This window comes from Sminthopsis crassicaudata, chromosome 2, assembly GCF_048593235.1.
Source record: "Sminthopsis crassicaudata isolate SCR6 chromosome 2, ASM4859323v1, whole genome shotgun sequence".
Lineage (NCBI taxonomy): Eukaryota > Metazoa > Chordata > Mammalia > Dasyuromorphia > Dasyuridae > Sminthopsis > Sminthopsis crassicaudata.
This window is the reverse complement of record NC_133618.1, coordinates 130,822,729-130,838,407: the sequence shown is the minus strand read 5'-3', so window position 1 is coordinate 130,838,407 and position 15,679 is coordinate 130,822,729. Positions and strand designations below refer to the sequence as shown.

The 15,679-nt window shown below is 32.9% G+C and overlaps 1 protein-coding gene across 1 annotated transcript in view; it reads right to left on the bottom strand.

Moving 5' to 3' along the window:
* The window catches only part of KCNU1 (potassium calcium-activated channel subfamily U member 1), a 270,021-nt gene that overhangs the window by 207,798 nt on the left and 46,544 nt on the right, over positions 1-15,679 (bottom strand). The window contains 1 exon segment of the mRNA XM_074285038.1: positions 4,270-4,381. Coding sequence (XP_074141139.1) covers positions 4,270-4,381 — 112 coding nt within the window.

The following is a 15,679-nucleotide window of genomic DNA, read 5'->3' as shown; positions in this document are numbered from 1 at the left end:
CTTAACCCCAATCGCTTCATTTAAAAAAAAAATTGGATACAAGATTTGGGCATAAAGGATAATACCATTAAAAGAACAAGGGATAATTTGCCTATCAGATCTTTGGAAAATGGAGACCAAAAAAGAACTAGAGAATATTATGAAAGGCAAAATGGACAACTTTGTTTACATTAAATTCAAAAGTTTTTGCACAAACAAAACAAGGCTAAGAAAAAATCTTTACAGCAGTATTTCTGATAAAGGTATCATTTTTGAAATATACAAAGAACTGTGTCAAATTTACAAGTTATTCCCCAATGGATAAATGGTCAAAGAATATGAACAGACAATTTTAAAACCCAGGAATCATATCATCATAATAACACACAGTTTTCATGCAAACCAAGTCAGATATAAATAATTGGAAAAAATTTAATAGCTCATGATTGGGCCAAGCTAATATGTTAAAATGAGAATTTTATTTAAAATTATTTACTTATTCAGTGCTATACAAATCAAAGTACCAAAATATTTTTATAATAACAAAATTCATCTGGAAGAACAAAAGATCAAGAATGTTGAAGGAATTAATGAAAAATAAATACAAAGGTGGCTGGCAAAGATATATCAAATTCAAAATTATATTATAAAGTGACAATCATCAAAATCATTAAATAAGAAACATACAGTTGAATCAATAGAATACATTAGATACACAAAACACAGTAATAAATGATAATACTAATCTATTCTTTGATAAACCAGAAACTCTAGTTTTCACTTAGAAAAACTCATTATTTGACACAAATTTCTTGGAAAACTGGAAAACAGTATGATTAAATCTTGGAATAGATCAACATCTCATACTATGTATGAATTTAAGTTCAAAATTGTTACATTATGTAGATGGAAAGGGTGATACCATAAAAAAAATTAGGAGAGCAAAATGTAGCTTATCTTTTAGATTTATGGAGAATACTATTATCATACAAGAAATAATATTATGAAAGACAAAATGCATAATTTTATTAAAATAAGTTAAAAAAAGTTTTGCATAAACAAAACAAATGCTACCAATGTTAAAAAGTAAAGCACAAGATGAAAAATACATTTTTATTGCAAGTGTTTCTGATAAAGGTCTAATTTCTCAAATATATAGATAATTGTGTCAAAATCATAAAAATAGAAGTCATTCTCCAATTAATGATTTTTCAAAAGATCTAAACATGTAGTTTTCACATGAAGAAATTAAAATTATCTATAGTAATATAAAAATGCTCTAAATAACTATTGATCAAAGAAATGCAAATTAAAACAACTCCCAGGTACCATCTCATACCTGTCAAAGTAGGTAAAGTTACAGAAAAAGAAATGTTAGATGTTGGAAAAGTTGTAAAAACTGGGACATTAATGCACTATTTGTGGAGTTGTGAACTGATCCAACTGTTCTAGATCGTATTTTGGAACTGTGCTCAAAAGGGCAATCAAATTGTGCATACATTTTGATAAAGCAATACCACTAATAAGTCTATATCCCAAAGACATAGTAAAAAAAAATGGAAAAGAATCTACGTGGACAAAAATACTTATACCAGCTTTTTTTATGGTGGCAAAGAATTGGACATTTGAAATGGACAATTGCTCATCAAATGGGGAATATCTCAACAAATTGTGATCTATGAATATAAAAGAATGCTATTGTGCTATATGAAATAATAAGCAGGTGAATTTCAGGAAAACCTGGAAAGATTTGTATGTTCCGATGCTGAATGAAGTGAGCAGAACCAAATACACAGTAATAGTAACATTGTGTGATGATCAATTATCATTGACTTAAAGCTTCTCAGCAATACAATGATCCAAGATAATTCCAAAAGCCTCATGACGGAAAATGCTATGTACATACGGAGAGAGAACTATGGAATTAGAGGTAGGTCAAACCATATTATTATCACTGTTTTTGTTATTTTATTTTGTTTTTCATTTTGATGGCTTTCTGCCTTATGTTCTGTTTCTTCTTTCAAAACATGACTAATGCGATATGTTTAACAAGATTGCACATGTAGAATCTATATCAGATTGCTTGCTGTTTGAGGGATAGAGAATGGGAGAAAAAGAGAACAATTTGGAACTTAAAATCTTATGAAAATGAATGTTGTAAACTATCTTTGAAAATTTAAAAAAATAAAATATTTACTAAAAAAAAAGAGGGGATTGAATGATTATAATCATTGATAGTTTTATGTTAATCTGCCTGAAGTCTTTAAGTTGAATATCTCAGAGATTTTTGATACACCTTATGCTGATTAATAACTTTTGGTTTGTTTTTTAGGTTTTTAAAATCAATATACATAGTTTGTTGTTGTTCTTAAGCCATATTTCAGTTGGGTATGGCTCTTCTTGACCCTATTTGGGATTTTCTTGGCAAGTTTCAAGAATGTCTTGTTATTTTCTTCTCCAGTTAATCTTATAAAAGAAGAAACTGAGGCAAGCATGTATATATATATATATATATATATATATATATATATATATATATATATATATATATATATAACTTCCTTATAAAAATTGGGAGATGATACAAACTGGAAAGGGCAGGGAAGAAACTAAATAACCAACCAGTTTACAGTCAAAAGAGAAAAATCTTAACAGGTTGGATAATCTAGTGAAATTAGAAATATAAGTTAATATTTGGATTAAAAGTAAGTTCTCAAATGCAAGATAGAGATGTGACTATAGAGTAATTAATCTTATCCAAAATCTATGTATTTTAATAGACTATAAGCTTAGTAATTAAAACATATAGCACAAGAAAAAATATATTTTGATCTCAACCTGCTTTTACAAAACTAAACTTTCTAATAAATTATTAATTGTATTCTATACTTTGTCTTTCTGCATTATATTTTGTGGCTCTTCAAAGGACAGAAACAGATACAATAATTAAAAGCTCAGGAAAGTAAAACAACCAAAGCTATCTATACAAAGAATAGACTGCCTCATAATAGGGCAACAACTTCCTGTAGTCCTAACAACCTTCCAAGTATCCTCATAATCCCATGGAGGTCTTCATGTAGATGACTACCTATAGTTTATGTTGTACTATTTTTGAGTAGTAGTTGCATTAGATAGTCACTAAATTTCCTTTCATTTAAAAGTTTCTCTGATTTTGAGATTCTAGGAGCTTTCTGACTAAAGTTTAACTGTTTCATGTTTCAATACTGAACCATATTTTCAAATTCTAATAATTTTTATTTGAATTCAAATTCATAGATGAAGGATGAAATTATCTTTATGGTTCTAATTATGTTATTTCTCTTTATGTGCAGAGCAATATGAAATGCAAAACATCTTAAGAAATTTTGTTTTTTCTTTCCTTTGGACATATAATAAAAGCAACTGAACCCCTCTGCGACCCATCCTTTTTATATGCAGCTTTCTCTTTTCTTTTAGTTTCTTTATCATCACATCACATTGATGTCTCATTTTTTCCAGTAGAATGCTATTTTTTGTTAATTAGCACAGTTTTAATATTTCAGGCACCACCAAGTTTTGTTTTGTTGTTTTTTTTCTCCTACTATCCTTATACTATCTCTATGGAAGCAGAAGAAGGTACCTCTACATTCAGGAACATTATAATTATAAAATTGTCCTTTGTCTCATACTTTGTCCTGGCCAAGACTTAATAGGCATTCTCTAGGTTAAGCTATGATTTGATATGCAGAGGTAATAATAATTTCTCTACACGTAGGTCTCAGTTTTTGAAGAACTGAATTAAACTGTTGCCTGCAAGAGCTATTATTTAGTTAGTCAATTATAAAAATTCTATAACTGAATATAAATTACTTGAATTTCCTCCTCAAAAGAAAAGGGACTAATTAAATTGATTTTAAAAGATAACATTATGTTTATTACAACACTGGTTCTCAAACTTTTCTAACATCAAATATATTTTATGTATCTCTATATCATAAAAGTTGCATTATTAGTATGCATTGATTGGGAAAATTCTTAATAACTAAAGCAAAATACTTTGAATAATTATTTACAGTTACCTTATAATAACTTTATAACAATACCTTAAGAGGTGCAAAATGTAGGTTTTAACTAGTTTACCTAGGCTTTAACTAAATAACTTTCTGGTACATAAGCTGAAAAATTTTAAACCATAGAGAGGGAAAAACATATTGTCTGTCTCTGAAGAGATGAGAGTAATTCAAGAAAAAAAGCAATTTGAAAGTAAAAAGATATATATATGTATGTATATAAAATTATAGATATACTTACCTAGCCAGTTAATGTTCAAATAATAAGAAACAAAAGTTGGTGGAATGGTAAACATATCTACCAAAGAGTTCATCTCCAACCAAAACTTGATTTTGTTATCAGCAGCCACAAACTAGAAATCAAATCAAAAAGTTCAGTGGCTTAATTTCTTTCTTTTTTTTTTTTTTTTTTTAGATTTAAAAAAAATTAATTAATTTTATAATCATAACATTTTTTGACAGTGCATATGCATAGGTAATTTTTTACATTATCCCTTGTATTCCCTTCTGTTCTGAATTTTCCCCTCCTTCCCTCCATCCCCTCCCTAGATGGCAGGTATTCCCATACATATTAAGTATCTTATAGTATATCCTAGAGACAACATATATATGCAGAACTGAAATTTGTTGTTGTTGTTGTTGCAAAGGAAGAATTGGATTTGGAAGGTAAAAATAACCTGAGAAGAAAAACAAAAAATGCAAACAGTTTACACTCATTTGCCAGTGTTCCTTCTCTGGGTGTAGCTGATTCTGTCCATCATTGATCAATTGGAATTAAATTAGCTCTTCTCTATGTTGAAGATATCCACTTCCATCAGAAAACATCCTCATCCAGTATTATTGTTGAAGTGTATAATGATCTCCTAGTTCTGCTCATTTCACTCAGCATCAGTTCATGTAAGTCTCTACAAGCCTCTCTGTATTCATCCTATTGGTCATTTCTTACAGAGCAATAATATTCCATAACATTCATATGCCACAATTTACCCAACCATTCTCCAATTGATGGACATCCATTCATTTTCCAGTTTCTAGCCACTATGAAAAGGGCTGCCACAAACATTTTGGCACATAAAGGTCCCTTTCCCTTCTTTAGTATTTCCTAGGGATATAAGCCCAGTAGTCAGTGGCTTAATTTCTATTTAGATAGGTTCAAATTTAAGGCATCATTAGCATATAAGCTTAATCAATGACAATGAATTAATTAAGAGGGAATTTAATTTCATTCTATTTATTTCAATTTTCAGCTAATTGAAAAGCGAGCCTTGTGATAATATCTATATATATTCCAACCTTAGTCAGATTTAGCATTCCAAAAATTTTGTCTCAAACTGGGAGAAACATGGAATGTGAACTAAGTCTTTTTGACTATAAGGTTAGCTTTCTATATACTATCTCATATTAATTCTCAGTAAAAGTTACATAATATGCACCTCTTTGTGTTGGTAGATGAAATTCTATATAAAATTTGTAGCACCAATGAAAGTATAAATCTGGTTCAAAATAGAAAATTTAGTTATTTCTTTTTAATATGAATATATTTTACATCACTTTAGTTTCCAAATATTTAATTTTTCTATCCATGACTTGAAGACACATTCTTGATAGCAGAAAATATGAGAAAAATTAAAAAAAAAAACACAAGCAGTTTAGTAAAAATAATCACCACATCAACATAAAAAACAGCATAATAATGCGAAATGATCCCTGGGTTGAAGTCACAAGTTTGGTTTTGATTTCCAGTTCTGTCACCACAGGACACCTAAGTAAAATCTTATCTGGAAATATAGGTATAATAATACTTAAACTAGCTGCATAAGAAGGCTAGTTTTGAAAAAAGTAAGTTTTGAAAATCAAAATGTTATAGAAATGTGAGGAATTTTTTTCTTACCATTCATTTGGCCCTAAGCTTAATTTTGTGTTATATTTTTTTTTTAATCTATGGAATAATAGACTACTGCATTCAGATTCAGGGAAACATAGGTCCTTTTTCTTTTATTTTTCATGAGGCAATTGGGTTAAGTGACTTGTCCATAGTCACACAACTAGTATCAAGTGTCTGCCGCTGGAACCCAGTCTTTCTGACTCCAGGGATAGTGTTCTATCTATTGTGCCACCGGAGCTGCGCCAGAGCAATTTTTGCCTTCAATATTCACTAGCTATGTGACTATGGGCATGTCATACAATCTATCTGGCCTCATTTTTCTCATCTGCAAATAATTGTAATAAATGAAGGATAATATGTGTTAATCCTAAATCTACAGTGAGTTGATCAATGAAAACCATTTTGCTAATTTAAAAAATGTATGTTAAAAGCAGTAGTCATAATCCTCAATGATTTCTCCACAGATAAACTTGGGGGTCATATCTTATATCCATCATTTATTTACTAGTTCTATAGAAATAAACAAGTTGTTTATACTTTTTAAGTTTTAATTTCCTCACATGCAAAATGGGGATACTGTGACTTTTGCTACCTATCAATAATGCTGTGAAGATAACCCTTCCTAATGATTAATAAAATACTAATTATCATAATTTTATATTAATAATTCTATCTAGGAAGGAAAGAACTCTTTTCTACCCATAGGACCTTGACAAGGGTAACACCATTTTTCTATTCATTGAAATTTTCATAACCACAATGTCATCACATCTACTCATTACTGTTCCTTGATCTACTCTAATTTCAGGTTCCTATCATCATCTTTCAACTGGTCTATATGTACTCTAAATTAGATTCATAGTCTCAAGCCTCTTTCCTCCCTAATCTGTCCTCCAGAGATCTGCTAAAGTAATGTCTCTAAAATGTCTAGCTGACCATGTTATTCTCCTATTTGATTAAGCTCGAGTGGCTCCCTGAGTCTGTGATTGAATATCATCTCATATTTATCTCATCCTTTTAAAATTTATATTTTGAAAAATTTGCAATGTAAATATTGTATTACATTTCTTGTGCATAATTTATAAACCAACAAAGTACACCCTCCTCAATATGCATATACTGGGGATACATATTTAGTGTTTTTTTTAAACTATTAGATTGCATGATTAAAAATGTTTGGAGATTTCTGATATAAAAAGTTCTCATTAAAAGAAACTTATGTTACCAACACAAATAGCTCCTGATCTACATCTTTTAATTTTTGAGAGTTTCCTGGGCCATTGAGAGGCTCTGTGTCAAAGGAAGAACTGAGACACAAGTCTTTTCTTTTCCACATCAAAAATGTAGGAAGCTAAAATCAGCCTTCTGTTCATGAAACCATGTGGTCTCTAAAATTTATGCTATACTTTCTCACAGAAATCTTGTGAAACCGGAGGTACAAACAGTATTTATGTTTTACAGATGAAAAAACCAAGGTCAAGAAAGGTGAAATGATCAACTGCAAATGATTATAGAAATTAGTGATGAAGTTAACATTCCAATATACATATGCTGCCCCAAATCAAATGTGTGTTTCTATGCAATTGTACCCTTCCTATCTTTTTTTTTAACAATCCTAATGACAATGATGCAATTTAGAGAAGAGGTTTTAACCTTTTTTTTTTTTTTTTTTATCATGGACCCTGAATTAGGCTGTTTAAGTCTACGTATTAATTTTCATAGTAGCATTTTTAAATTTATAAAATAAAATGCATAGGGTCACAAAGAAAATTAATCATTTTAAAATACAGATATGAAAATAGTAAAACAACAATTACAACATGCAAATTTATGAGCCTAAATTAAGAACTCCTGATGCATGGTAGCTTGGCTGTTATCCCTCATTCCCAAACATTATCAACATTATATCATTATGTTGAAAAGAAGGTGAGTTCACCCGACTGTGGCTGATCAGACCAATATGAGCTCAGAAGGTTCTGCCACAGGATGGACACAAGTAGTCCATAAAGAGTTGGTAACCACAATACCAATAAGGGAAAGGCTGACTTGTTGCATAAGAATGTAATAGGACATTGCTATACAGGAACAGTGAATATAAAAATTTCAGAGTAGACTGGGAAGACTTTAAATGTAGCAGTCAAAAAAGCAATATAAAATATTAATAACAATGTAAATGAAAAGAAAATAGAGCCAAACAATTGAGAGTGAATGATGGAGGACTTCCGGCCAAGATGGCGGCGTGGAGGCAGACAGCTGCTTGAGCTCCTCGTTTTCTCTCAGAACTTACTTCATGACAAGCCTCTGACTTGATGCTTGACCCAGAAAGAAATCCACAAATTATCACCAAGAGAAGACATCCTTGAAAGTCGCCAGAAAAGGTCTGTGTTTGTTCGGGGGAGGGTCAATCAGACTGGGCGCAGACTGAGGGCAGACAGCCAGAGCAAGACAGGCAGCTCACACAGCTCAGACCGGAGGGGGAGGGGTGTGATCTCTGCCGTTTCTGCGAAAGGGCTTTTGCCCCAGTGTGGATGCTCCGTCTTGGCAGCAAGCCAGGAGCAGCAGAGAGGGTGTAAACACCGGAGGTGAAGATTAAAACCCCAGAAAGCCAGCGTCTCTCAGAGCCCGGCCACCCCCAACCCCCACCTGGACTGACTCGGTGCGTTCTCATTGCTGTTCTGTTAGTGGCTCTCTGCTGCCCTAGCCCCAGTCTGTAGAGGAAGCCCATTAATAACATCCAGCCTTATCCCCCGCAAAACAGACCAATTGTTTCTCTTGTCAGTTTGTTTTCTTTGATTCCTACTCTGACAAAATGAACAAAAAATTCAAAAGGGCTCTAACCATTGACAGCTTCTGTGTGGAGAGGGAGCAGACTTCAAATGCTGAGGAGACTAGGAACAGAACGTCCCCAGATGTATCCCCTGGGAGGGATATAAGCTGCTCCTCAATACAAAAGAACCTCATAGAGGAAATCAAAAGGGCTCTCACAAGAGAGCTGGAAGAGAAATGGGAAAAGGAAAGGGAAGCTTGGCAAGAGAGCCTGGAGAAGTCATCCCATGCATTCAAAGACAGAATGGATAAAGAAATCAAATCATTGAGAAACAAGATTAGTGAGCTGGAAAAGGTAAACAACTCCAAGGAAAACAGGATTAGTGAGCTGGAAAAGGTAAACAACTCCAAGGAAAACAGGATTAGAGAGCTGGAAAAAGAAATCAGCTCTCTAAAAAATAAAATGGATACAATGGAAAAAAATTCCATAGAAGATAAAAACTCAATTGGACAATTACAAAGAGATATAAAAAAAGTGAGTGAAGAAAATACATCATTGAAAATTAGACTGGAACAAGTAGAAATGAATGACTCAAGGAGAAACCAAGAGGGAGTCAAGCAAAACCAGAGAAATGAAACAATTGAAAAGACTGTCAAGTACCTTACCAGAAAGACAACAGACCTGGAAAACAGATCCAGGAGAGACAATTTGAGAATAATCGGACTCCCTGAAAAATGGGAGGAAAAAAAGAGCTTGGACACCATTTTCGAGGAAATTATCAAAGAGAACTGCCCAGACGTTTTGGAAACAGAGGGTAAAATAGACATTGAGAAAATTCATCGATCACCTACTGAAAGGGACCCTAAAATCAAAACGCCAAGAAATATAGTGGCCAAGTTCAAGAACCAACAGACAAAGGAAAAGATATTGGAAGCTGCTAGAAAAAAACAATTCAGATATGGAGGATCCACAATAAGGATAACACAGGATCTAGCAGCATCCACATTAAAAGAACGCAGGGCCTGGAACATGATATTCCGAAAGGCTAAGGAACTTGGTATGCAGCCAAGAATAACTTACCCAGCAAGAATGAGCATCGTTTTCCAGGGAAGAAGATGGACATTTAACGAAATAAATGAATTCCATCTATTTTTGATGAAAAAACCAGACCTACATAAGAGGTTTGATCTTCAAATACAGAACTCAAGAGACTTCTAAAAAAGGTAAAAAGAAATCTTGAGAACTATACTTCTGTCAAAAAAATATGTAAAGAACATATGTACAATTTGTCTTAGAAACTAGAGGTGGAAAGGAGATTATATCATAAAAAAGTATAAAGTGGTGGTACTACATCTCATGAAGAGGCAAAGGTAACCTATTATATCTGAGAGAAAGAAAGGAGGGAGATGAACATAGCGTGTATCAATAGACATATTCGATTTATGGTGAAACTTCTTCCACTTCATTGAAAAGTGAAAGGGAAGGAGTAAGCTAGGGGGAAGGGAATACAGTAATTTCGAGGAAAAGGGGTAAAATAAGGGGAGGATCTTTAAGGTGGGGGAGGGATCCTAAAAAGGGAGGGCTGTGAAAAGCAAGTGGTGTTTACCAGTTTAATACTGGATAGGAGGGTAAAAGGGAAGGAAAGGGGAAAAGCATAAGCAGGGGTTAATAGGATGGCAAGCAATATAGAATTAGTCCTTCTAACCATAAATGTGAATGGGGCAAACTGCTTCATAAAGAGGAAGCAGTTAGCAGACTGGATTAAAAGTCAGAATCCTACTATATGTTGTTTACAGGAAACACACCTGAAACAGGATGAGACATTCAAACTAAAAGTAAAAGGGTGGAGCAGAATCTATTATGCTTCAGGCAAAACCAAAAAAGCAGGAGTAGCCATCCTCATCTCAGATCAAGCAAAAACAAAAATTGATCTAATTAAAAGAGATAAGGAAGGGCATTATATCCTGCTAAAGGGAAGCATCAATAGTGAAGCAGTATCAATATTAAACATGTATGCACCAAGTGGTGCAGCATCTAAATTCTTAAAAGAGAAATTAAGAGAGCTGCAAGAGGAAATAGATAGCAAAACTATAATAGCGGGAGATCTCAACCTTGCACTCTCAGAATTAGATAAATCAAACCACAAAATAAATAAGAAAGAAGTCAAAGAGGTAAATAGAATACTAGAAAAGTTTGATATGATAGATCTTTGGCGAAAGCTAAATGGAGACAGAAAGGAATATACTTTCTTCTCAGCAGTTCATGGAACCTATACAAAAATTGATCATATACTAGGGCATAAAAACCTCAAAATCAAATGCAGTAAGGCAGAAATAGTAAATGCATCCTTTTCAGACCATAATGCAATCAAAATAACATTTAATAAAAAGCCAGGGGAAAATAGACCAAAAAATAATTGGAAACTAAATAATCTTATACTAAAGAATGATTGGGTAAAACAACAAATCATAGACATAATTAATAACTTCACCCAAGAAAATGACAATAATGAGACATCATACCAAAATGTGTGGGATACAGCCAAAGCAGTAATTAGGGGAAGTTTTATATCTCTACAGGCCTACCTGCATAAAATAGAGAAAGAGAGGGCCAACGAATTGGGTTTACAACTAAAATTGCTAGAAAAGGAACAAATTAAAAACCCCCAGACAAACACAAAACTTGAAATTCAAAAAATAAAAGGTGAGATTAATAAAATTGAAAGTAAAAAAACTATTGAATTAATTAATAAAACTAAGAGTTGGTTTTATGAAAAAACCAACAAAATAGACAAACCCTTAGTAAACCTGATTAAAAAAAGGAAAGAGAAAAAGCAAATTGATAGTCTTGAAAATGAAAAGGGTGAACTCACCACTAACGAAGAGGAAATTAGAACAATAGTTAGGAGCTACTTTGCTCAACTTTATGCCGATAAATTCGATAACTTAAATGAAATGGAAGAATACCTTCAAAAATATAGCTTGCCCAGATTAACAGAAGAAGAAGTAAGTAGTCTAAATAGTCCCATCTCAGAAAAAGAAATAGACCAAGCTATTAACCAACTTCATAAGAAAAAGTCCCCAGGACCAGATGGATTTACAGGTGAATTCTACCAAACATTTAAAGAACAACTAACTCCAATGCTATGTAAACTATTTGAAAAAATAGGGATTGAAGGAGTCCTACCAAATTCCTTCTATGACACAGACATGGTACTGATACCTAAACCAGGTAGATCGAAAACTGAGAAAGAAAACTATAGACCAATTTCCTTAATGAATATTGATGCTAAAATCTTAAATAAGATATTAGCAAATAGACTTCAGAAAATCATCCCCAGGATAATACACTATGACCAAGTGGGATTTATACCAGGAATGCAGGGATGGTTTAATATTAGGAAAACTATTAGTATAATTGACCATATTAATAATCAAATTAATAAAAACCATATGATCATCTCAATAGATGCAGAAAAGGCATTTGATAAAATCCAACATCCATTCCTACTAAAAACGCTTGAGAGTATAGGAATAAATGGACTATTCCTTAAAATAATAAGGAGCATATATTTAAAACCTTCAGTAAACATCATATGTAATGGTGATAAAATAGAACCTTTCCCTGTAAGATCAGGAGTGAAACAAGGTTGCCCACTATCACCATTACTATTCAATATAGTACTAGAAACTCTAGCCTTGGCAATAAGAGCCGAGAAAGAGATCCAAGGAATTAGAGTAGGAAATGAAGAAATCAAATTGTCACTTTTCGCAGATGACATGATGGTATACTTAGAGAACCCCAAAGACTCTGCTAAAAAGCTATTAGAAATAATTCAGAATTTTAGCAAAGTCTCAGGATACAAAATAAATCCACATAAATCCTCAGGATTTTTATACATTACCAACACAAACCAACAGCAAGAGATACAAAGAGAAATTCCATTCAAAATAACAGTCGACAGTATCAAATATTTGGGAATATATCTACCAAAGGAGAGTCAGGAATTATATGAGCAAAATTACAAAACACTTGCCACAAAAATAAAGTCAGATTTAAATCATTGGAAAGACATTCAATGTTCTTGGATAGGCCGAGCGAATATAATAAAGATGACAATACTCCCCAAACTAATCTATTTATTTAGTGCTATACCAATCAGACTCCCAAGAAACTATCTTAATGACCTAGAAAAAATAACAACAAAATTCATATGGAAGAATAAAAGGTCAAGAATTGCAAGGGAACTAATGAAAAAAAAGTCAGAGGAAGGTGGTCTAAGTGTACCTGATTTAAAGCTATATTATAAAGCAACAGTCACCAAAACCATTTGGTATTGGCTAAGAAATAGACTAGTTGATCAGTGGCATAGGTTAGGTTCACAGGACAAGATAGTGAATAAAAATAGCAATCTAATCTTTGACAAACCCAAAGATCCCAAATTTTGGGATAAGAATTCATTATTTGACAAAAACTGCTGGGAAAACTGGAAATTAGTATGGCAGAAACTAGGCATGGACCCAAATTTAACACCACATACTAAGATTAGATCAAAATGGGTCCAAGATTTAGGCATAAAGAACGAAATCATAAATAAATTGGAGGAACATGGGATGGTTTACCTCTCAGACTTGTGGAGGAGGAAGGAGTTTGTGTCCAAGGGAGAACTAGAGACCATTATTGATCACAAAATAGAACATTTTGATTACACCAAATTAAAAAGTTTCTGCACAAACAAAACTAATGCAAACAAGATTAGAAGGGAAGTAACAAATTGGGAAAAAATTTTTACAGTTAAAGGTTCTGATAAAGGCCTCATCTCCAAAATATACAGAGAATTGACTTTAATTTATAAGAAATCAAGCCATTCTCCAATTGATAAATGGTCAAAGGATATGAACAGACAATTTTCAGATGATGAAATTAAAACTATTTCCACTCATATGAAAGAGTGTTCCAAATCACTATTGATCAGAGAAATGCAAATTAAGACAACTCTGAGGTATCATTACACACCTGTCAGATTGGCTAAGATGACAGGAACAAATAACGATGAATGTTGGAGGGGCTGTGGGAAAACTGGGACACTGATGCATTGTTGGTGGAGTTGTGAAAGAATCCAACCATTCTGGAGAGCAATCTGGAATTATGCCCAAAAAGTTATCAAAATGTGCATACCCTTTGACCCAGCCATACTACTACTGGGCTTATACCCCAAGGAACTACTAGAGAAGGGAAAGGGTCCTGTATGTGCCAAAATGTTTGTGGCAGCCCTTTTCATAGTGGCTAGAAGCTGGAAGATGAATGGATGTCCATCAATTGGAGAATGGTTGGGTAAACTATGGTATATGAATGTTATGGAATATTATTGTTCTATAAGAAATGACCAACAGGAGAAATACAGAGAGGCTTGGAGAGACTTACATCAACTGATGCTGAGTGAAACGAGCAGAACCAGAAGATCATTATACACTTCAACAATGATACTGTACGAGGATGTATGCTGATGGAAGTGGATTTCTTCAACATAGAGAAGAACTAATCCAATTCCAATTGATTAATGATGGACAGAACCAGCTACATCCAGAAAAGGAACACTGGGAAATGAATGTAAACTGTTATTTTTACCTTCTGAATCCAATTCTTCCTGTGCAACAAAAAAATTCGGTTCTACACACATATATTGTATCTAAATTATACTGTAATATATTTAACATATATAAGACTGCTTGCCATATGGGGGAGGGGGTTGGGGGAGGAAGGGAAAAAATCTGAATAGAAGTAAGTGCAAGGGATAATGTGGTAAAAAATTACCCATGCATATGTACTGTTAAAAAATGTTATAATTATAAAATAAAATAAAAAATTAAAAAAAAAAAAAAAAAAAAAAAAAAAAAGAGAGTGAATGATGGAAAAGTATAATGGCCAAATGTAGAAGGTGCAATCCTAAGCTCTTCCCAACACACATTCCAGCTCCTCTCCCACCTATCTGAAAATTACATTAGTCTGCATTTTGAAAGTATTCAAAACATCCTCTAGATTTGGTTGCTTTAAATGACTATAAACTCATATTATTGACATCACCCCTGTACAAAATAGGCCCCAAGAGCAGCTTAGTATTTGGCTGATAGATCAGAATAAGCAACTAAGGCAAGAGAGTTTCATGTGAAACAATTTAAAGTGTCCTCAGAGCCTTAGCTGCTGAATAGCTTTTTCCTGATAAGATATTGTTAAATAAAAAATTTAGTTAATTTTTTAGGCATCTATGAGTGACTCATTTTGTTCCAGCATCAAATTAAACTACCAGGAGACTGGCCTGAGTAAAGTCCAACTCAAAACAAGTCTGATACTAGAGAAGAAGACACAGGACAGAACATCTCCCCCTACTTTTTTTTTTTTTTTTTTTTTCAGGAAGCTCGGTGGTACAATGAATAGAGTGCCAGGCTTAAGATCAGGAAGAGTTAATTTCTTGAGTTATATTATTGCTTCAGACACTTATTAGATATGTGGCATTAGGAAAGTCATTTACCTCTGTTTACCTTGCTTTCCTGGAGAAAGTAATGGCAAATCATTTCAGCATCTTTGCCCAAAAAAACTCCAAATGGCACCATAAAGAGTTGGATATAAACTGAAATTACTAAACAATAACTGCTTTTTTTTTTGCAGAAACAGGTAATTATAGATGTGGAACAATTCACAAAAAAGCTATATCTGAGCTATTAGTTAGGTATTCTAACTATACCCTCTCAGCCCCCCGCTTGGTCCCCTGTTGTTTATTTTATTTTATTTTATTTTGTTATAAAAGATTCTTCCCTGGTAGATTTTGAGGTGAAGGATACAATAAAAAATGTAGATGAGATAAAAATGAAAAAAATCAATGAAATGTATTTACAAAAACAGTGACAGTGACATTTAGCAGTATTGTTTATTTTCCTTCTGGTGAACTTTAAAGCTTGCATAACAGAATTATCACATGGAATTTTTGTTAATTCTCTACAG